Source organism: Xenopus laevis, chromosome 3S (assembly GCF_017654675.1).
Source record: "Xenopus laevis strain J_2021 chromosome 3S, Xenopus_laevis_v10.1, whole genome shotgun sequence".
Lineage (NCBI taxonomy): Eukaryota > Metazoa > Chordata > Amphibia > Anura > Pipidae > Xenopus > Xenopus laevis.
Genome location: NC_054376.1, coordinates 102,351,604 through 102,375,007, shown reverse-complemented (window position 1 = coordinate 102,375,007; position 23,404 = coordinate 102,351,604). Strand labels below are relative to the sequence as shown.

The window sequence follows — 23,404 nt, the reverse complement described above, 5'->3', positions numbered from 1 at the left end:
AAAAATTGCTGAACAACGTGCGGAAAAAATTTTTTTGTCCCTCTTTTTACTTCCAAAATGTTGGGAGGTATAAGCGAAGTGACGAAGTGACGAAATGACGTCACGCTGGCGAATCTTCGCAAGCATTAGCCACTTCGTCCTTTAGTAAATTTGCCCCTAGGTACCTTCTCAGTCTGGACACACCGACTGTTTAATTGGAAAGCAAAATGGTCTGCTGACATTGCTTTCAGAAGGGGCCACAAACTAGCCTAGTCTGTTTGATGAAAACTGAGCAGGTATAGTCACCTCAAGGGAGTATAACCATCTTGTATTACAGGTATAGGATTTGTTATCCTAAATGATTAGGGCCTGGGATTTTCCTAAGGGATTTTTCCATGATTTGTATCACTGTACGTTAAGGCTTTAATTTAAGATTACCTTAAGGTTGAAAGTGTAATGCACATCCATTTCATAAATTAAAGTCCTCAACAGGGTGAACTCAATGGTTATTTGCTTTAAATATATTATTTAAGCTGGATCACATAATTATCTTACTGTTTGTTAAAGCAATATTGTGACCTCCATCTTGGAAAAGAAATTTAGCTCTTCCTTACAACTGTGTGAAAAATGTAGGGGTAGCACTTCTGTGACTTATCACTTGCTTAGGAGAAAGATGGAACTGAAGAAGCATGTACAGGTTAAGGCTAGAATGAATGGAGAAATCAACGTTATACAAAGGAGCAAAATAGAATAAAACAACAATCTGAATCAGTGAAGGAGAATTTTTAGGGTTCATTAAGTGCTTTGGAGAAATTTTAAGGACACAGTTAATAGGCAAGCAGCTTGTTTTTAATCTGTCCCTGTACTTTAAATCAAGCTAATATGCCACAAATAGGGATACATGCAACTTAGTTACCAGCAAGTACAAGGTACTTCATAATAATGAAGAAAAAGAAAACAATGGCAAAACATAGAATTATTTGCTTTAATGGACTCTAGAGCAGACGTTCTTCCACTAATTTAGAGCTTATTCTATGTCAGATTTCTGGTTAAGAGATCCCATAGATGTATGTGATTTTGATTATAAAAATATATGCAATGAAATATTGCAGATTCTATGATGTAGTTGCAAAGTAAATAAATGATTCTGAAAAGTCATTTAATTATAAGATAAGACATCTTGGTTAAATAAAAACATTCATATTGTTGTCATGTAGGGCTAAATATTATTTATTTAAAACATGAAACCTTTGGAATAAACCAACAATTTGGTTTATTTAGTAGATTAAATATGTTATTTGATTTAAGGGTGTAGTTAATATAAGCCTGCCTTGTGTAAACCTCTATAAAGTATAAAATATATGCTTAACCAGGTGCCAAGTGTCTTATTGCAGGAAACAGCGATCTACAGGATGAAGGCAGCAGCTTTGTTTGTTCTAATAGCTGCAGTTGTCAGCAACTTTGCAGGTATGGCATTTCTTAAGTCAAGAGTATTTCCTAATACATTGAACTGTTAAAGCACACTTCAAATAAAGCATCTGACAGAGCCACGGTCGTGTAGTTAGGTTGTAATGGACCCATGACTGCTGACAATTAACTGCAAGCCCCTTTTGACTATTCTTTATGGTAAGTTATAAATACACTGCTTTAATTGCTACACTTTATCCCTTTGGGTGGATATAAATAAAGCTTTATTTTGCATCAGATTCCATTTACAAAGGCTATTTTGACTATATCAAGAGAAGGGTTTGAGTTATGTTGAATGGTTATTTATTGAAGCAGTGTACTCCTAAAACAATGCTTTTTTTGGATATTATGGTGAGGATTATAATCATAGGACACTTAGGGGCATATTTAATACTGGCCGAAGGGTCGGATTTGGGAGATGTCAGAAAATGTGAGTTTTTTCAAAGAATAAAAGCTTGCAACTTAAAACTAAGCAAGTTTTTATTTATTTTTTTAAAAAAACACTATTTTAGAAAGACAATCCCAAACCAAAAGATATTAAATTACAGAAAGATTGAGCAAGTTTAAGAACGTACACATTTTCTGCCATGTGTCTTTAGATAAGAGTCTTTTGATGTGGACCTACTGAATATTCGTATGATTTTACAAGCCCATGCCTTTCACTCCTGTTAAGTTTTTTCATTTTATTTCTTTAGGTATCAGGAGTTATCAACGTAATACTGAGGTTTGTAAATTGTTTTTATATATTTTTGTGTTCTATGAACTTTTATCAAGAAATAAAAATGATACTGAAAGTTGATACAGGAACAGGTCAGATTATTGTTTTAGAGTTTTGAAATAATCTCAATGCATATTGGAGACAGCTTCAAATGTTTTTTTTGCTAAATAAAAGGTTAAACTTGATGGAGCTGATAACGCTGTTTTCAAAACAAAGTTATTTACACACATCAACTTTTTACTCTGCTGAAGTTGTAGCATGCTAATAGCCTCTCTCAGCCTATCCACTGTGTGGTTGGAGTCCACATGCAATAGAATAGGGGCATGAACATCAACATTTAAGGTTAGAGTCCTTAGTTAAACAAAAAAAGTCCAGTGAGTGCAATTTTTGGTCAAGACAGGCCACATACAGCTCTTTCAGGAACAAACCAACATCTGTGACACCAACATGAAAGGTAACACAATGGGTACTTCAAGACATATCTCTTTATTTGGTAAAAGGTTGTCCTAACTTATTTTATATATGCAAGTTACTTTAAGAAAATTATGTTTAATTCTAATTTTGTTTACTTGGAGCAGATTGACTGCAGTGTGTATCCAAAAATAAATGATGATGAATTGGCCTGTACCAAAGAAAATAAGCCTTTGTGTGGCACAGATGGAGTTTCATATGATAATGCATGTATGCTGTGTGTTGCTAACCTGTAAGTTATTCTACTTTTTTACTCTTTAATTGTTCTTCTGGTCTCATTTCCAATTAACAAACCCTTGAAATGAAAATAATTATTTGTGATAGACAATTAATTGTCATTGTGTTAATTTATCCGTAACGTTATCCTGAAATCCTCTCTCTAAACAGGCTTTAACTTAAAAGGAACAATTTATTAATAATAAATGATAATTATAATAATATTATAGGACAAATGAAACCCCACCCAATCTTGTAGGCAATAATGAATAATATATAATATAGTATTGTTTCACTCTGGGCTAAAATTATTTTAAATTATGGCCCCTTTATTGGAGCTCCCCATAGATATTCTGGGAAAGTTCATAGCCAAGCACAGCCCTGCAGTCACACAAGCAAAGACTGACTTCAGTTTCCTATCATGTCAGCCTAGATGCTGGTTAGTTCCTATCTTATAGTGCAGTGTGTTGAGTTACACCATCACCCCTGCACAGTCTGAAAAAGGAGGCAGCAGTAAGTGCAAAAGAAGGGTGAGGCTAGTAGAGTTTTTGCAGAAAACTGTTAAAGTATAGGACAAGTCCAGGATATGCAAATGACCATTCCTTCTGCCAAGCCACATCTCAAGCATTGGGACTGTACAGGGAAACAATTTATGCAGAAGCACTAGCGTATGATATAATCTAATTTGTAGTGATGGGCGAATTTATTCGCCAGGCGCGAATTCGCGGCGAATTTGCGCAATTCGCAAAACGCCCGCGAAAATTCGCGGTAAAAATTAAAAAAAGTAAAAAACGGGCGCCAAAAACGGGCGCCGGCGTCGAAAAAAACGGGCGCCGGTGTCAAAAACGGGCACCAGCGTCAAAAACGAGACCCCGGCGCCGTTTCGCGAATTTTTCGCCGTTTCGCGAATTTCGCACGAAATTCGCAAATTTTTCGGCAAAACGGGGCAAATTCGCCCATCACTACTAATTTGTATCTTGTATATGTTTATTTGCACTGTATTTTTTTTTAAAAAATCAAGTTTTTATTATACTACCAATATACTCCTTTAGTTTATGTCAGTTGCAGCTTAGCTTGTTACAAATGCTACCAACATGGAATATTTACTTCCCTTTTCTTTTTAGGAAGCAAAAATCCAATATTGGTGTTAGACATAAGGGACCCTGTAAAATACGAAGAAATCAGGTAATTTGTTTAAGCTTCAATATTATATAAAAAGCCTAGAACTCACACTACTGTAGTATAGAAAGCTTAGTTCAAAAAATTATTGGCTGACTAACACAGGAAATGGTACTTGAATGTTTAACAAAATTAATGTTAACAAGGCCCTGGGGCCTGATGGAATACACCACATAGTGAGCTTGGTTCCATTTTAGCCAGGCCACTTCTTTCTTATTTTCATCTATTATGGTACCTGTGAATTGGAGAAAGCAGATGCATTTGCAATATTTGAAAAGGGTTAATGATCTGTAAAATATAGACTGGTACATTTGACACCTGTAACAAGCCATTTATTTGAAGGTTTAAAGGATACCTATATATGTTCTGAATAATGGTATTATAAGTACCCATAGTATTTTGTACAAATCATGTCAAATAAATCTACTTTATTATGTAAACATGACAATGGGGTGGCAGTGGATGTGATCTAACTGGATTTTGACATAGCTTTTTTAGTGCTGCATAAATGTTTGCTTTATAGACTTAGACCAATTAGCCTTGCTAATGATTTTTGTACATGGATAGAAAACTGGTTAAAGGACAGAGGGTGGTAGAAATTAGAGTTTTTAGCGGTGTACTTCTTGTTTGTATTGAGTCTAAATATACTTTCATTATTCTTTATTAATGATTTGGGAGGGCATAGTAATCTGTATTTCTGTGAATCAGATTACATAACACTATGCATAAGCAAATAGATCATTCCAGGTTCTTTCATTCTTGTAGAAGAACCTGGACAAAATCTATATGCCTCTCCATACCCGCCCCTCATGAATATAGGTCAAAGTTGTTGGTGCAAAGTGTTGGGCAGAGTACAATCATGCAAAAAAATCATAACTGTTTCTACCCATGTTTTGTACTTTGCACCCTGTCCTGCACTTTGTAAATGATCCCTTATACCTATCTTGGATATGTCAGTAACACAGACTTATTCGTATGACATATCTGCTATCATTTGACCTGCTAGTAGACTGAGAGCTGAGATGTGCCTAAAACATTTTCAGTAAACTTTAACCTAAAAAGTGGTGGTATGACAGATCATTTAAATATTAAGCTATTGTTGGTGGGGGTTTCAAGGCCCCACTAAACCAGTGTCAGCTTAAACTCTCCACTTTTGGTTCAGAATATTTTTTGACACATTATTACCTTTGTTCTTCAAAAATTCATACTGTATGTTTTGACAGTTGGTGGTAAGATTAAAAAAATTAAAATGTATTATTGTTCTATTTCAAATTGTAATCTATGATATTTCTCAACTCCACATTCACTTATTTAGAAATAGTGTAAATACTGGGATTTCCTTTCATCAACATGTAATGTAAACTGCCTTCAGCTAGGGTTAGCAATAGTTATGGGTAAAATTGACTCATCTCGCTTTGCCGAAAAGTCACAAAATGGCAAAAATTCACCGACGCTCGACAATTATTTTCATCTACTGCAAAAGTAGTCAGCAACCATAGCAACAGAAAAAGAGATTGACGGGATTCTATGTCACGGGAAGCTATGTTATAACAATATGACCAGCACACCTAAAGGTGGCCATAGAAGGACCGATATTGTACAATAATCAAAGTGTGTGGTGGGAGACAAGGTGACCAATATTGGTAAAAAGCCTGGGATATCGGTTGTCTCGTCGATCGGGCAGGACTTGATTGTGCACCTTTGAACGTTCCCAAACATTGTAACTAGTGATAGGCGAATTTGTCCCATTTTGCTTCGCCATGAAAATGGCGATTTTGTCACCAGCGTCTAAATGGGCGATTGCGTCAAAACTGACGTCTGAACCTTCGCCGGCGTCAAAAATTTTTGACGCTGGCGTTGGGAAAAAAAACCATCATCTCATCAGCAAATTTTCCCAGCAAATTCACAAATTTATTCGCCTGCAGCAAATCACACCAATTGGCCACGAATTCGCGCATGGCTAATAAATTCGTCCATCACTAATTGTAATGTTAATGCTGAATTATCAGCTAAAGAATTGTTTTTGTTTTTACCTGCACAGCTGACAATTCAGCTCTTAACATTAGTAGAGTAGACTAAATAATTCGTACGACCAATGGTAATTGTAGCATGTATGGCATACTCTCTGGTGCCTGAGGAAGGGTTACCACCCCACACATTGTTCACTTTACTTTTACTGCAATAAATGTGACTATAGGCTCTGCACTTTCCTTATCTGTGTTGCCCCATGGTCCGTCTGTTGGTGAGGCTATGCTATCATTGTTTTTAAAATGACATTTCTGTAAATATTCTTTTGTAAATAATCTTCCACATTGTAATATTTAATCACATTTACTGTATTTTGAGCAGATCAATTGTGATACATATAAAAAAAGGGGACAAGATGACTTGATGTGTGCCAAAGACTATAAGCCTGTGTGCGGAACAGATGAAGAATCTTATGGCAATAAATGTTTGCTATGTGCTGCTCGCCTGTAAGTCCCAGTATTTATTTTATGTCAGTAAGAACTTTGGACATACCAGTGGCTTTCACTTGACAATTTAATCTAGAAAACATTAGTCTTATTATCTAGGAGGTTAATTTAGTAGCTCCAATAAAAGCATGACATTTGTTGCCATGTAAATACCTTTTTAATCAAATGACAGCATAATATTTAGTAGAATTCAAATGAAATAATATCAGCAAACTGGTCACTTTCATGTACTACTCAAATAAACTATTCTAACAAATAAAATGTATGCTGTTAAATGATACAAACAGAAACATATGGGGTTATGGGGCATTGGCTGTGAAGACGACCCTGAAGGCCAGACAGTGTAAGATTTGGGGAGATTGGCTATTTGCCCTCTTAGATACACCAGGAAGCCTAACTTGATAGTCAGTTGGGGCAAGATTTAATGAAGACTAATTTTCTAGGGCTACTGCTAAATGTTATAGCAGTATTTTCATATATGTGAAATTGCTGTGAGCTAAAGGGTGGAGGGGATTTAACAATTATTGAGCATTAAAGTGGGCATTGAACAAAAAAGTATGAAAGTCACTGGCCTAATCAAATATGAGAATGTTATACCTAGCACCATCAATTTCAGTTATAGTGGATATGCCTAATACAAATTGCAATGCCCTGTCTAAATGGGAACTGTTGCTGGTGTAAAAAAATATGAACTATAACCTATAGTAAGGGGCAGATTTATCAAAGGTCGAAGTTAAAAAAACTTCGAACTTCGAATTCAAAAAGACCAAATGAATGGAGGTCGAAGCTTTTTGGGTTCGAAGTGGGCCGAATTCGGCCTACTTCGAATCGTAAGATCGTACTTCGATCAAAGTTTTTCTAACTTCGACCTTCTATCTCCCAACCTCCCCCAATTGCCTCCATACAGGTTCTAGGAGGTCCCCCATAGGCTAAAACAGCACTTAGGCAGCTTTTAGGTGACGAATGGTCGAAGTCGAAGTTTTAAAGAGACAGTACTTCAAAAACCTTCGAATTTCGAAGTTTTTTTCAACTTTGAAGCAAGGTTGGACAATTCGATGGTCGAAGTTTTTAACTTCGAACCTTCACTTCGACCTTTGATAAATCTGCCCCTGTGTTCATTAATTTTGATTTACAAATAGTCATTATTTTATTATATTATTTAATACAGTAATAAATTAAAAATCACTGTTTGAATTGACACCTAAGGTGGAGGAGTACAACAATAATTGGCTTCTTACTACTAAATTAACTACTAACTACTTAGTGAATGGTCATTATTATTTCCTTAACTAGTTAAACATGCCAAATAGCAATGCTCTCTTTCCAGATCATGATTAGTTCTTTCTTTTTTTCAGTAAGAAAAAGACAAACATTTATATCAAGAATGCAGGACCCTGCCCATTTCCTGGATATAAGGTTATTTTATTTTATTTCAGCTAAAGGTACATTTTTGTAATTAACTAAGGCAAAATATGATCACATAAACTATCAGTGTAGGAATCAAAGACTGGCTCTGTAATTGTACTGCACTAAAAATGTGATTTGCAATTAAATCAGCTGCACTTAAAAAAAGGCGGTGGTCATTTCTGGTAGATGCCTACTGCAAAATTAATTTGAAAACAACAGCATTTAAATGGTAGTACCACTTCTCAGGGACATTACAACAATTAAAGGAGGCATATGATTGTTATGAGGCCAATTAACGTGTAATTAATCCCCTGGTCCTTCTCACCACCTGTAGCCAAGGGCTTATTGTCTTTCTCCAAAAATAGAGGCAACGTCTGGTGTTTGCTGCACATAAGATCAAGCTCTCTTCATATATGCGGGTTCGGGTCGACCTCGCACTGCTCCTCGCGGGTTGAGCTCTTCTCCTGCCACCTTCAAATGCCGGCTTCCGGTTTTATAGTCTTGCGTCGGCTCGCTCCGCCCCTTTTGTGACGTCATCGGTGGGGCGGGTCAATAAAAGGACCCCAAAAGCACGGGTGCGGGCAGGCACGACTGGAGCAGGGCGGGTTAGGGTCGGGAACAGGTCAGGGAAACCCTGACCCGCACATCACTAGCACATAGATATTTTGAAGAGTATTATTTTTGGGTCACTATCACTTTAAAGGTAAACTAAACCTCTGAACACTATTGCAGATCACTATTAAGCTCTTAGCCAGGAGGCTCGAAACATGTAGTGTTAAATACCAATAAAATCACTTGAGCAGATACCTTCTGCCACCCAGGTTTTTCCTTGCTTACGCTATAAGATTATTTCTTCTGAATGTATGTTTTTCCTTTAACTACAACCACCGATTGTCTCAATCTCTTGCTGATCTCTGTGCTTGTAGTTTAGGCTTTTTAGCTGAGTAATTCCGCTATGGTAGGTGTATGTCCAGTTAAAAAATAACTGTAAAACTGACATGAAGAGCTCCAATTAGTTGAAAGCGAGTCAAAAATGTGCTGAATTGTCCATTTTTAACACTTATTTTTACAGTTGTAGCTCTTCATGTCAGTTTTTAATCACCCTTACACTATTGAAATCTTTATAAATGCATGTACTGTAGTTTAGACCTCCATAATACAGGTTTCAGTAGTAGGTCATTATATACTGTTGACAGAAAACATTGTTATTTTTACTTTGGGCAGGTGGATTGCAGTAAGTTCATGAAATCTGAAGATGTGGAAATGCTGTGTACCAGAGAATTGAATCAAATGTGTGGCACAGATGGAGTTACTTATACCAATGCATGTCAGCTGTGTGCTGCAGCACAGTAAGTATCTTCTAAACACTAAAGTTTACCAAAGTCTTCTGTATGAATTCTGTTTATTAGAGCGGTGCTTGAAAGCAGAGCTAAACCCCTATTGAAAGGCATCTGAGGCAAGGTCCCTGTCATCCAACCCCCTTCCGCCTCTGCCAGGCATCTCCTGACACTTTCTATCTACTACGAACCCAGGCCACCACTGTTCTCCAACACTCCCTGCTTGGTCACTCCTCTCTGTCTCCATCTCTGTCAACACTTGTTACCAGTGTAGAGGAGGTGGAAATATGTGCCTAGGGTGCCCCCACAATTGTTCACTGGGTACATGGCTCTTATTTATTTATTGAGGAACATTATCCAAAGTTGCATATTGGCATGAGGCAAAAGTATGTGAGTTTTTGCTTTTAGTAACAAGTGTGCCTCCCTTGAGCATCAATAACTACAACTAAATGTTTCTGGTGATCATTCCTGCATATTGGCTTTGAGGAATTTTTTAAGCCCATTCCGGGTTGCAGAACAGCTTCAACTCAGGAATGTTGATGGGCTTCCTCTCATGAATTGCCTATTACAAGTCCTTCCACAACATTTCTATTAATATTAATGTAAGGACTTTGTCCATGCCAAAACATTACCTTCTTCTTTAGCCTTTTTTTTTTAACATATGTGCTATCAATATGCTTCACATATTGTATGGGATAAGGTTCTTAGGCTCATTCAAGCCATTCAAGTCCTGTTTTGGTCTCATATGTCCATGATCTAATTTTAGAACTTGTGTTAAAAACAGACCATGTTATAGGTCATACTCAGCTCAGAAATATTGAAATTCAAAAGTGTTCACAAACATTCAAGCACTACTGTATATGTCAATTTATAAGTGCAATGCTTTGAAACACATTAAAGATTATTTTTCTGAAGTGAAAAAAAAAAAATAAATAAAGTTAGTGTCAGTTTTAGGCAACAAGTCTGGTGTATCTTATAATGTTATCTATATTTATAGATGCATTATTTCTATGCATTGTCTTTCTCAACTGAACTGAAATGTACAAATACATTAGATGAATGATATTTAAATAACCACCACCTCTACCACTTTTACATATTCGTTCAGGAAGAAAAAGACTGACATCTTTGTGAAGCACAAAGGATCTTGTTCTATCAAGGGGCAAATGGTTGGTAATGTCTTGGATTTTTTATGTTTTATGTAATAGAGTATAAGTAAAATAAAGCTATGCTGAGTTTACGTTCACACATACAAATTACATTTTATGTGTCCGTGGACTTGACAAAGTCAATAAGAACAAAAGCTTTTCCTTGGATAATAAAATGGTGCATCTTCTGCCCATCCTTAGTGAGTGCTACAGTATATAACTTTTATTCTTCACTTTTGCCTGTAGGTTGACTGTAGCATTTTCAAAGATGTCTGCACTCTGGAATATAGGCCACACTGTGGATCAGATGGATTGAGCTACGGCAACAAATGCAGTTATTGTATTGCCCAAAACAAGTAAGTACAAATAAATGTACAAAATTGTAATATTGTAGCTGAGTTTGAAAAAAAAATGTATAAAAATCAACACCAGACATAAATGATCTACTTGCCCACTGCACATATTAGACAAGTAACAAAATGTTCTTTATATATCCTTACATTAATTTAATTATTTGCTTAATGGCTCTCTCCTAGGAAGTCAACTGTGCTAATCAAATTAAAATATGTTTTCTTTGTTTCTTTCTCTCTCTCTTTCTCTCGCTCTCTATGGGGCAGATTTACTCGAGGGCGAAGTGGCTAACGCCAGTGTCAATTTTCTAACGAGCGCATGCGTCATTTCGTTAGTGAAAGAGATAGACGCAAGCAGTCATTCGCACTCTACCGCCAGGTGACAATTTTCTCTGGCAAATGGACTTTACTTTCGCCAGACTTGCCTTTGCCAGCTCAGACCAGGCGAAGTGCACTGGAGTGTATAGATCTTCCTCATATTTTTTAGTGGAAAAAGCTTCAAAGTCCAAAAAAAATCCTGGCATCTTTTCCTTTTTTCAGAGTGATAGCCTGCGAAAGTCCTTATTTTTTTTTTTTTGTGTAACTGGGTTCCCCCATCCATTTTCTAACATATGGAACATAAACTATACAGTGGGCTCATGTGTAGGGCATTATAACAACTCTATTTTCTTTATTAAGGTTCACAAGACTTGTGTAATGTATTTGCTGCAACATATACGTCCATTCAACTTTAAATTTCCCGACGTTACAAATTAACCCGAGCACAAGACCTCTAGAGAATTTGCGCTAGGCAGAAATGTACGCTAGCGCATCTTCGCTTTCAATTGCTCGCATTGCCGAAGTAACGCTAGCAAAACATTGCAAGCGTTCAGCACCCACGACGAAACTGTGCATTCCAGTGAATTATCTTTGTCTGAGGGAATTTTCACCTAGCAATGTGTAGCGATGGCTACCAAACCGGCGCTGGCGAATTTTCGCCCTCGAGTAAATTTGCCCCTATATATATATTTATTTGGTAATATTATCTAATAATATATTTACTTATTTTGCAGGAATTCAAAGTTGAGATTTTTGTTTGAAGGAAGCTGTTATCCATGAACTAAACATGTATATCATTTTGCCATGGAGCCAGGTTGTTGGAAAATTAATTTTACAAATGAAAATTATGGATATGCAATAAACGATACTAAGTCACCACTAATACAAATTTCCACTCTCTACTGTGATATGCGTGAAATAAATTATCAATAAAAAGTGAATTAACTGTTGAAATATGTATCATAACTTTTGGTCACTGCCTCCTTAAGTTATGTAAAGGTTAAAGATGGAAATATTAGTACAGGATAGCAAACAATTGTCCAGTCCCACTCTGGCTCTAATTAAACTTAATGCCGACCTTTCCAGTGAATCTCTAAAACCAAATAGTTTTTCCACCCAAATCTGACTCCAATTTCCAAGGCCCAGGCCCCTTTAGAGAGTCCAGTCCTACTGTTAAAGGATAAGTAGGCCTTTTTATTTTTAAATCATTAAAAATACATAGTGGGTTATTTACTAAAATCCAAATGTTTCTCATTATTTTATTAAAACAACTTTGACCAAACTTTTTTTTAAAATCCTTCGAATCGTTCGTTTCGAAGGATTTAACCGTTCGATCGTTCATTCGTAGGAATAGTGCTAAATCCTTGTACTTCAATATTTGAAGTCGAAGGCTTTTACTTCGATCCTAGGTAAATGTGCCCCTTGGCAACCTCGGGGTATAATAATAAATTCCCTTTTTATTTTTCCCTTTTAAAACTCCAACCAGAAAAATTTGGACTTGTATGTAAATCTACTTAGTTCTGAAGTATACAGTAGATTTGAAGATACATTCATTTTGCATCAGTACCAATGTTTGTTTGAAGTTTTTTTATGGGTTGTGTTACACTAGGACAACAATAAGAAAAGAAAAATAGTAATTTTAATTATTTAATGCAGCACATCAGTACAGAAATGATCTTCCAGAAGTTTTATCTGAAAAGGAAAGAAACATTTCAAATATTAAATAATATAAACAAATAATTATATTGTATGTCAATGTCTTCTACTTGAAGGCTTTTGATACAAGGTCACAAAATCTCAGTTTTTAAATAAATATACTGTATATTGGTCATTGGGTCCCTATAAAAGTCCATGAAGAAAGAACTGATTGAAGTAGAGATGGGCGAATCTGACCTGTTTTGCTTCGCCAAAATTAAAGAAAAGGCAAGAATTTGCCAAAATGCAATGAAGTGCGCAATGCGGCGAGCCAATTTTTTTTTTTTATTATTGTGCAGCAATTTTTTCACCCATTAGAATCTATGGGTGAAAATTTTCGCTCATCACTATGAGTAAAGCTATTCAGTGTGGCTTATTAAACTGTAGCAGTGTTATAAGTGGTGTTCTTAAAGATTTCGGCTACTTTTTTTCTAAAGAATGTTTGTGAAAGACTTGGAATCAGAAGTGGGTACTGAAGGTTATTTCCACATGACTTTATAAATCAAATCCTTGCAGAAAGTTTCCTCTATGCAGGACTGGGAATATAAGTTACAAAGGAATTGCTATGTATAGACATTCATGGTTATGCCTTTAAAGTGTGTATTTTAAATGCATTTAAATGGTGGAACAAAGTATATAATATAAAAGCATACATATTTAATGGGGAAGGATTTCGAATTTTACATAGGGAATAATTTTACACTATTATAAAATATAATTGTAAGAAAAGTCATTAGAGAGTTGTATGGCCTTATAACGGAAAAAAACAGAAACAATCCCAGCACATATTATTAAGGAGTATATCATTATATTTATTATTCAAGGATCCTTTGTGTTATTGTTGTATTAAACAAAGGAGATCTGTAGCAGCTGCGCCACCATCTTGAATACAAAGTGCAGTTCTTGCCTCCAGTTCACGATAAAGATATAAAGGTTGCTGGTTTTTGCAGAGCATAGTTATGAAAGCCTATTAATAAAAGCTACACACTTTTTTTGTAAAAAAAAAAAAAAAAAGAACGAACATTGATTGTGAAAGTGTAAATCAATTATATGCATGTGCAGACTCACTTTGTGTAAATGGTATAAAAATATTGCAAATAGTAGGTCAGGAATCATAACGTGACACTGTAAGGAGCTGTACTACCACCTGATTTGTTTTAGATGTCTAGAAGGCAATTGAGAAAAACTACACCTGTTAGTTCCCTTCTATGATACCATCATCAATGGCCATAGGATCAGAACAGGGCACACCACTCAAACATATCTAAACATATCTGGGATGTGGGAGGAGAGGAACATACATTTCAGCTCTGGCATGAGAGGGAAAGCACATAAGCCACGTGGGGAGGAGAGATGTTCATTGGCAAATTAAAGCATTAATTCAATCCGATTTTTCATTTGGAGTACTCTTCAAAATTAACTCAGTAATCTTAATTTGGATGGCAAAATGTTACCATAGCCTTGGCAGGCAGGATTCTTATTGGAGCTTGTATGTGCTACATACTTTAAGGTTGTTGAGTTTGGTATGCCATCTTTAAAATGCCAGTGATTGAGGTTAAGCGTTAAGGTAAAATGTAATTGCTTTCTAAGCATGGTTGATTTATACATTGTATATGTCACCAATTCATGCAGCTAAACTTCAACTTACATCAAATGGTTTTTCTTGATTAATGGTGCTGTCTTTGCTGAACTCCCAGTTTGTTCTAAAGGATGCAAGAAAAAAATACAGTAACATTAGCATTGGAAACCCCTTGGCTGAAACATTGAATATATATATATAAAACATAAGTGATATTTACCACAACATTATCCACAGTCTGTTTGACTGTTTCCTAACATGGAGACGGAAGAGGAATAGTTACGAGTAAAGAAAATACATCTGTGAATATTATATATTTACGAAGTATGGATTTAGTTTGCTGGCTATACAGCATATGGTGCTAGTTCATATTCCATATTACTGTGTACTATAGTACTCAAACAACGGAATGTTTAGAGATGTATTTAAGTATCTGCTCGTCTTGCAACTGTAATTAAGCATGTACTGCCTACTTTGGGGAGTTATGTTGTAACTGAATAAAAATAATGTTCTCTGCCACCTAAATTAAAATATATAGCATATTATGGCCAATCTTTTTTTTACAAAAGTCATAATTACTTACCAATATGCTTTTAACTTTTGATAGAAGATTTTCCTAAATGCAAAAAGTATTTTTAGTTATCCATTATTTATATTTAGAAGGTACCTACATGTTTTGTGTAGCTACAGTATAATAAACACAGCAAGCCCAAGCTAGTAGCTAGTAGTGGTCAAGGCCACCCCTTTGAAAAACAAAACATTTGTGGTCAGGGCCCCCCATTAAAAAATATTGGTGGCTAGGACCCCACATGGTGAAAAAAATTGGTGGCCAGGCCCCCCCACACGTTATACGAAAATTGGTGGCCAGGGCCCCCCTTAAACGTCCATGTAAAAAAACTTGCCCCCCCCAGAACTTTAAAACAAATTTGGTGCCCAGGGCCCCACCACACAACAGGGACCACAAAGGGTTACCTTTAGGGGGGCCCTGCCATGTTACACTTACTTCATTAGTGTGGCACACCTGCTGTCAGTGAGCTGCCAACTACAGAAGGGAGTTGGGGAGCACAGGTGGCTGCATCTTTTTCCAGGACAGCATTTTCTTCCCTTATTGGTCACAGAATTTCAAGTCCTGGTAAAGCTGCATGGTGATTGGATGAGCAGGAGGAGAAGTTCAAACCTCAACTATCCAATTCCTGATCAGCCCAACCGGGACTTAAACTTAGTGACCAATAAGGGGAAGTAATGGACAGAAGATACCTCCCCTTGTGCTCCCGCCCTGCCTTCCCGAAGTCGGCAGCTCTCAGAAAGCAGGGGGGCCCAGCTAATCAAGAAAGTGCAGCGTTGCCAGGGCCCCCCTTACCCTCGGGCCCCCTACAACTCTCCCCCCTGTCCCCCCCTGATGGCTGCCCTGGTTTCAAGTGTGTGGGAAGACTTGAATACCCAGAGGAAACCCATGCAGACACATGGAGAAAGTACGAACTCCCTTAAGAAAGTTTCCCTTTTGTTAACACTGAACTCAGAACCCCAGTGTTGCAAGGTAGCAGAGCTAATCATGTTAATCATTATCTGCCAATCAATGTAAGCCTATTCTATAGCACCCACTAACTTGCATGTTATTAAGAAGTGCTTCAGCAGGCACAGGGTGCAGCAGAGCCATGTAATAACCATATGCATATGCACAAGGCAGATGTTGAGGAGAAGTAAGACTACTGCTTAGCAATATCAAAGCAAACTTTGTTACTGTCTGTCAGGGTCCAATATTTGTCCATTGAAAGCAGTGACAGTTGGAATGGGGACCAGTGATGCTCATGCCAGATATGTAATGAGCTGCACAGTGCATAGCACAGCAAGGTGCATGTATCTTCTTATTGGTTTCTCTCTAACACTATATCCGGGCCCTTTCTGCACTCAGCACCTCACACCAGATGAAAAATACATGAGGTGCCGAGTGCATTACTGGCCAGCATACGGCAGCCCTGTCCTTTCCAGTAGTCATAAGGCAGGCAGTAAGTACAGGACTCCTTTGCGCTTTGTGTCTACTGCAACCCACCCCTAGGAATACAGCCCTATGGAATGCAGGCAATACTGTATTATTGTGAAGCGCTGGTCCTTGCACCCCATTCTTGAGGTACTTATGGCAGGGCAAGATTCAAAGTAAGAAAAACATGATAGCTTGCTCCTGTTTTTTTTGTAGTTTGCATCATGCCCATTCATAAATGATACCTCCTGTGTTCAATAGACCTTATTTTAAAACTATGCATAACTTTTTTTATTTATATTTCTTCATGTTTATTTTAATCTTAGAAGTAAAGGACTTTTTTTTTATTTTCTGTTCAATCCCCGTGCATTTAAAAATAGCCATTTCAAGGAACTTACAATAGCTATAATAAATGAATGTGGTTATTTATAAAGTGCAAGTGCTTTCTTTGTGATTCAATTATAAATTAATTAACTAGTTTAAAAAAATAAATCAAATATTCCACTCCCAACGTGGTCCAATCTATTATGAATTTATTTTTCCAAAATTAATTCAGTGCTCCACAACAATCAAAATGCCATTGTTCCGGTGTACAATAATCAATTCTTAATAATAATTAATTGAATCCTAATTGGATTTCTAAAGTGCAGTGCTTCCAAATTACTGATTATATCAACAACCAGGGAACATGTATGGAGACATTTCTGAGATATGTAAGGGATGTATCTGGTAACAGTCACAACTCCTCTGATGAAGCACACAATGGTGCGAAATGCGTCAGGAGGGTTTGGCCTGCATGGGGTATGGAGACAATAATGGGACTCTGCCAAGTGGCATGTAATCAATGAACTATTTACACTTTTTGAATTGACTTGGGTGATTTTGCACTAATAAATGTCTGAAGTGAGTTAACATTAATTTTTGCTGTGATATTATTGGAAAATCAATATTAAAGCTTACCAATGTTCCACATGCAACTCTCATGAACTTGGCTGTAACTGGCAATCCATTCTGTAAAACCACAAAAAAAATGCACTTTAGTCTACTTGCTTTTTATGATAGCTCAATCATGTAATACAGAGACTACCTTCCTTGTTTTTTGGATAATGGAAACGTCTCAATGGAGCAACCTTACAGCTTGAGGCTGGTGTTTTTCTTAGCAGATCCCAACTGTTGTAGTCTTTCTGTTAATAGCATTGAACTAACAAGGTGTATGTTAGACTTGTAATAGCTAACCTCAGCAGTTATAGTTAAACTAGTTATCATGAGCAGTTGTCCCTCATCAACTAGTTTCATTAGATGTTGAGGAGAAGAGTTATAAAAGAGTTATTAAAATAATGTTTTGGTAAAGTAAAACTTCAAGCATAGTTTGATGTGCCTGTAGAAATCCTGTGGCAAGTTCAATCATCTATTTATATTCCCATATAAGCAAAGAGGAAATAGTGTGGTTGTCAATAATTTAACAAAAGTCAAATATATCACACAATTAGGAATGCACAAAATCCACTGTTTTGGATTTGGCCCAATCCTTTGCGACAGATTCGGCTGAATACCGAATCCTAATTTGCATATGCAAATTAGGGGTGGGAGGGGGAAAACATGTTTTTACTTTTTCCTTGTTTTGTGACAAAAAGTCATGAGATTTCCCTCCAGCCCCTAATTTGAATATGCAAATTAGGGTTCATCGGGCAGAAGTATTCCGCTGAATCCTGGCCGAATCCCGAACCGAATCCTGGATTCGGTGCATCCCTACAAACAATCAAGAAAAAATTGCACAAAAATATCTGTAGAACACTTTAAACTATGAAAGGAAATGACCAAGTCATTATCATTATATGTAATTTAATTGTCTCACCATGACATCAAAAAGGACAAGGGCAACTTTGTCTGCAATCACCGCAACATTATCAATGGTTGTTTCCTACAGATTTTACAAAATAAAAATAATGTTTAGTAAATAATAATATATACTGGAACAGAATGTTATATTAAAGGGGTGGTTCACCTTCAAGTTAACTTTTAGGATGTTATAGAAAGACCAATTCTAAACAACTTTTCAATTGGTCTTCATTATTATTATTTTTTTTAATTAATTACTTGCTTTCTTCTTCTGACTTTCAAGTTTTGAAATGGGGGTCACTGACCCCATCTAAAAACAAATGCAATATATGGCCACAAATTTACAGTTACTTCTACTTGTTAATAATCATCTTTTTATACAGGCCCTCTCCTATTCATATTCCAGTCTCTCATTCAAATCAATGCATGGTTGATAGGGTAATTTGAGCCCTAGCAACCAGATTTCTGAAATAACAAACTGGAAAGCTGCTGAATAAAAAGCTAAATGACTCAAAAACCACCTACATCATAATAAAAGTTGTGAAACCCCCTTTAATACTGGTAATACTTGCAATTACAATATTTTACAGTAAATTTTTATTATTTAGTTATACTATGATCACATGAGACATTTTAATCATAAACAGATCCTTACAGGAAAATATACTTTTTTTATACACATATTCTTATTTAATACATTGATATGGGTTTTATGATATTTGTGGCTTTGCTAATGATTATTAGCATTCATTAAGAATTGAGGTATTCAAAATTTCATAAAATACTTACTTTGTGTGTCCCCAAAAGATCATCCATAGAACATCCAACTTCTGCCTGAAAAATAACAATAATACATAGTTCATCACAAGTACAGTTTGATAAAACACATCATAGAAAAATTAGTTACTTAGTGCTATTCCCAATATTTTTCTATAAATGTTTACTCTTTTTTTTACCATTCTGTATTATTATAATCAGATGTTCCATAAAGTACCTCTTTAAGAATGCTAAAATAGAAACAAAAGTCTTTGCAAGATCTCTATAAGAGCACATGCAGATGGGGTGTAAGAAAGGCATTTTCGCAGGATTACCCTGGATAATCACATGCAGAAAATTTTACATACAGTTCTGTTGGTATTTTTTGGATGCTTTGCTATCCCTGGGGATGAATTACCCACAACACCCATCTGTCATTACTCGTATGCCTTAGGAAGGTTGCAGGCAGAACAAAGCAGGGTTACATGTCTTAAAAACTGATTTAAGGATTTGGGGTTATACTAATATACTAATATAAAAAATAATTATATACATTTGCAAATAATGCTAGTAATACCTCAAAATGTTGCCTGGACACAATGGTTTCCCTTAAATATCCTTTATCTCATTTTTACTTTTAAATACTGCTGTGAACCACATCAAAATGTCATTAAAGATATAATGAAAACCACTTCTTACCAGAACCACCTTTAGCTCACTGATGAAAGCAATGAATAAGCTTTGGTTTTGGGTCTCCTAGAATAAAAAAAACAGAAATAATCTGTATTAAATATGATAATTAAAAATTGAGCAAAAAATCATTTTATTTTTTATCCTGAAGGTGTAAAATATTAATCAGAGGAAGTACAAGGTACTGGCGGAGACTGGGAATATGTTCTTTGTAGCTGGGAGAGGAAGTGACACAGGAGACATAGTTCTGCTGTTGAAATGTACATGTACTGCTGTTGAAAGAGAAAGGAAACAAAGAAAGAAGCAAGGGAATGTTATACAAAGGCTGGAAGACAAAGGGAGTGGGTTAGCTTTAACTTCACTTGGAAAAGGAAGAAATCAAGGAGATGTGAAAACTCTTGAACAAAAAGCTGATTGTTTATAGGGTTTACTTGGTCTGGCAGAGGAAAGAAATCATGTTGTGCAAAATTTTGGGTCAAATTAGACTGTCTGATTTAGTGATTATTTTGGCAGGTTAAATTATATGTTTTTACCTTTGCTTGTTGATATTTGCAGAGAAGATTTCCCAGCTTCATGATAAGTGATGGAGCACCATTCTATGATGTAAAACACACCTTATTATCAGTTGGCATAAGAGAACATTTATACCTGAGCTTTAGGATCAAAGCCAATGGGAATTGCGAAATGACTATGCACAAGCAGTTCATGTAGAACACTGTATTCAAAGCAATGCATTAAACAGTATTAGAACTTCAGTAGGAACCTGCTAACAAACGTTCTAAGTATTTCAATATGCACTGGGAATGGACTGTTTAGTTGCTATAAAATGCATTGTTGTTAAGTACTCATAATGATATATTGAAAACTACAAGAATTATTTTCACAGTGAAACATACTCTAACGTGTGCTTTTTATAGTAGGAGCAAGATTTAACAAAATTCTAGATTTTGATTTTTTTCCAAATTTGAAAAAAAACCTAAATTCTTTATTGTGTGCTTATTTATCAAACAATTTGAATCTCCAATACTCAATTGCAAACAAAAGGTGGAACAACTGAAACACAGTGAAATCACATTTTCTCATCATTCAAAATAAATGATCTGGGAAATATTCATCTCATTGACATCTATATAAACTAAACAGCTTTAAGTTTTCAATTATTTTTGTACTCTAGTCCTGGTTCTGAAGAAAAAGCAACTGCCACAATTATTTCCTGCCAAGAAAGGTTTTTATTACCACATTTACTCTCAACAACTGTTTCTTGGATAGAAGAGTATATAACCTTAACATGTTTTTGCTGTAAATACATTTTTACATAGAGCATCCATTACTCTTTATGTAATCATACACTCAAATCAATACTATTAAGAGGAGACAAAATATGAGCTCTTACATGTATTTCTCTAAATTAGTAATGTGGATATTCTCATGCTAATTTTGTTTGTAGTTAAACACCTTATCCGCTGCAGTGTGTATGAGTTGTTATAGTCAAATATGTAGCAGTAAGGAGATCAAGGAGTTATTAATTTTCTGTTAAAGCAGCTCAAAGTTTAAGGATTTCACACTGAAAAAATAATCATCATTTCTCTAATGCTGATTCGGAAAACTGTGCTTGTTATAATGAACTACAGGTTTGCATAATTTATAAAAATGTTGCAGTTTGACTGTTAATAAAGAAAATGCAAAAGTTGCAGCAAACTAGTAGAGACAAAATGGTGAATGTGCACTGCCAACCCCTGCCACTGCCATATTTTCTTTTAAAGTGAAATTGAACCTGACTCTTGCACCACATAATATGTCTGTACAAAAGTGTCCTATTATTTAAAGAATAGAACTTTACGGGCACATTTTTCATGAACCATACATATAACAGACTACTGCTGGATTGTCAAAGCAATGTGCATGAAGAACTTTAAATTATGCCACAGTGTGTTACAATCACTGTAGCTTATACTCCACTCTACTATGCAGTACTAATCATGAACTATCAATTTTTCACCAGATTAAGTGAATCAACTTGATTAACTCTTTTTCTCCATATGAATGTTGTACTAGTTTTCTCTTTAAAAGAAGGTATTCACACAATGCTACCCTTGTGCCAGGGCTCAGTCTGACCAGCTGCTATAAACGAAAAAATAAATAAATAAAGGATAAAGATTGCCAGCGCACGGTTTGCCAAAATATGTAAGTTAACATGCCACGTCAAGGCCCCTCATTGTACGTGAGTAGTAAGACCATGGTGCACTTACCGTTAAGCTACAGCCAATTAATATACACCTGTAAACAATTTCTTATTTTAATGGCTGAATGGCAACCTCATTGTTTGCTAAGGTTCTATATTTGCAGTCACCATTGCTGGCCAGCATAAAGTTGGACCACAAGAGCTTGTCTAAATCAGCAGGCTACACTGTGATACATAGGTGGAGTCTATTAGAGTGAGCCCTGGTACAACCATATTCTGACCTTGCATTTTTATTATTAATTTGTTAACATCCATTCATTTTGTTAACATGCATAAGATAGGAAAGAACACTGGAAAAAGGAAACTTGAAACATACAAAAAGAGAGGCACATATACGTGTAAATGAAGTCACTAAAACAGGGACATGAGGAGAGAAAGGGAAGGGATAAATATTCTTTGAAGAGACAACTAGGAAGAACAATCTCAACCAAAAGAAAAAGACATTGTATGTGAAGACTTCACAGAGTATGTAATAGATTTTGAAATTAAAGGTACAGTTATATTTTCAAACCTCCACAAGACTTGCAAGGCAGTTCCCTGGAACAGTAGATGCTTCTGTTTCTGAAATAAATAACATATCAACTCAATTTACTAAATGCAGAAGAAAATGTTATGGTATTATATGTTCTTGCAGTACTTTTTACCTCTAGACAATATGCTTTTTCTTTACAAAGCTAAGGGGGCACATTCACTATTGGTCGAATTCAAAGGATTTTAATCCATCGATCAAACGATTTTCCTTCGATCAGAAATTACTTCGAAATTACTTAGAAAGCCTATGGGGAAGGTCCCCATAGGCTAAAATTGGTGCTCGGTAGGTTTTAGCTGGCGAAGTAGCTAGTCAAAGTTTTTTTAAAGAGACAGTACTTCGTCTATCGAACAGTCGAATTATTTTTAGTTCGAATCGTTCGATTCGAAGGTCGAAGTAGCAAATTCGATGGTCGAAGTAGCCAAATTCGAAGATTCGAAGTATTTTTCATTCTAATCCTTCACTCGAGCTAAGTAAATGTGCCCGAAGTGTACTGGTTGCTGTAACCAATAGCTACCAATCCAATATTTACATTATTTGGACTGAATTAAAACAGATAAAGCTAACTGATTCTTGGACAAGTTTGGCTATTATGCTTAAGCATTATATTTTATGTAGAAATACTAACAGAAATAAATGAATAAATTGCTTATTGAGTTACTCAATGCAACTTAGCCATTAACGTTATAAGTAAATAGTGGACTGTATTGCTGTTGATTTTTTCAATGATCCAATTGCAGAATGCCTAAAGTAAAGTAGATTGTACAACATCATGTAATTAAAACATAATTTGAACAACGGAAATGTAACCAAAGTGTGGTAAGAGGATGGTGACATAAACAAAAACACAGCCTTCTTAAAATAAATTCTTTAGAATAGGTATAAGATATACGATCAGGTAATAAGATGCTAAGAATAACTCAGGGGGGATGATTCTTATTAAATAAATGTATACACTTTCTTTAAACTGGAGCAATGGCAAGTGGAACACTGCTTCTCTAACTTGCTTATACAGTATGTTGCTGCCAATAA

The 23,404-nt window shown here is 35.8% G+C and overlaps 1 protein-coding gene across 1 annotated transcript; it reads left to right on the top strand.

Annotated features, from left to right (window-relative positions):
• The first annotated feature begins 1,378 nt into the window (after positions 1-1,378).
• On the top strand, positions 1,379-11,953 carry LOC121402210 (ovomucoid-like). The gene is made up of 10 exons (XM_041588702.1): positions 1,379-1,446; positions 2,142-2,170; positions 2,743-2,867; positions 3,976-4,036; positions 6,380-6,504; positions 7,860-7,920; positions 9,136-9,260; positions 10,357-10,417; positions 10,643-10,752; positions 11,799-11,953. Exons 1-10 carry the CDS (start codon positions 1,392-1,394, stop codon positions 11,842-11,844), a joined length of 798 nt encoding a protein of 265 aa, XP_041444636.1. The 5' UTR covers positions 1,379-1,391; the 3' UTR covers positions 11,845-11,953.
• Positions 11,954-23,404: the final 11,451 nt, after the last annotated feature.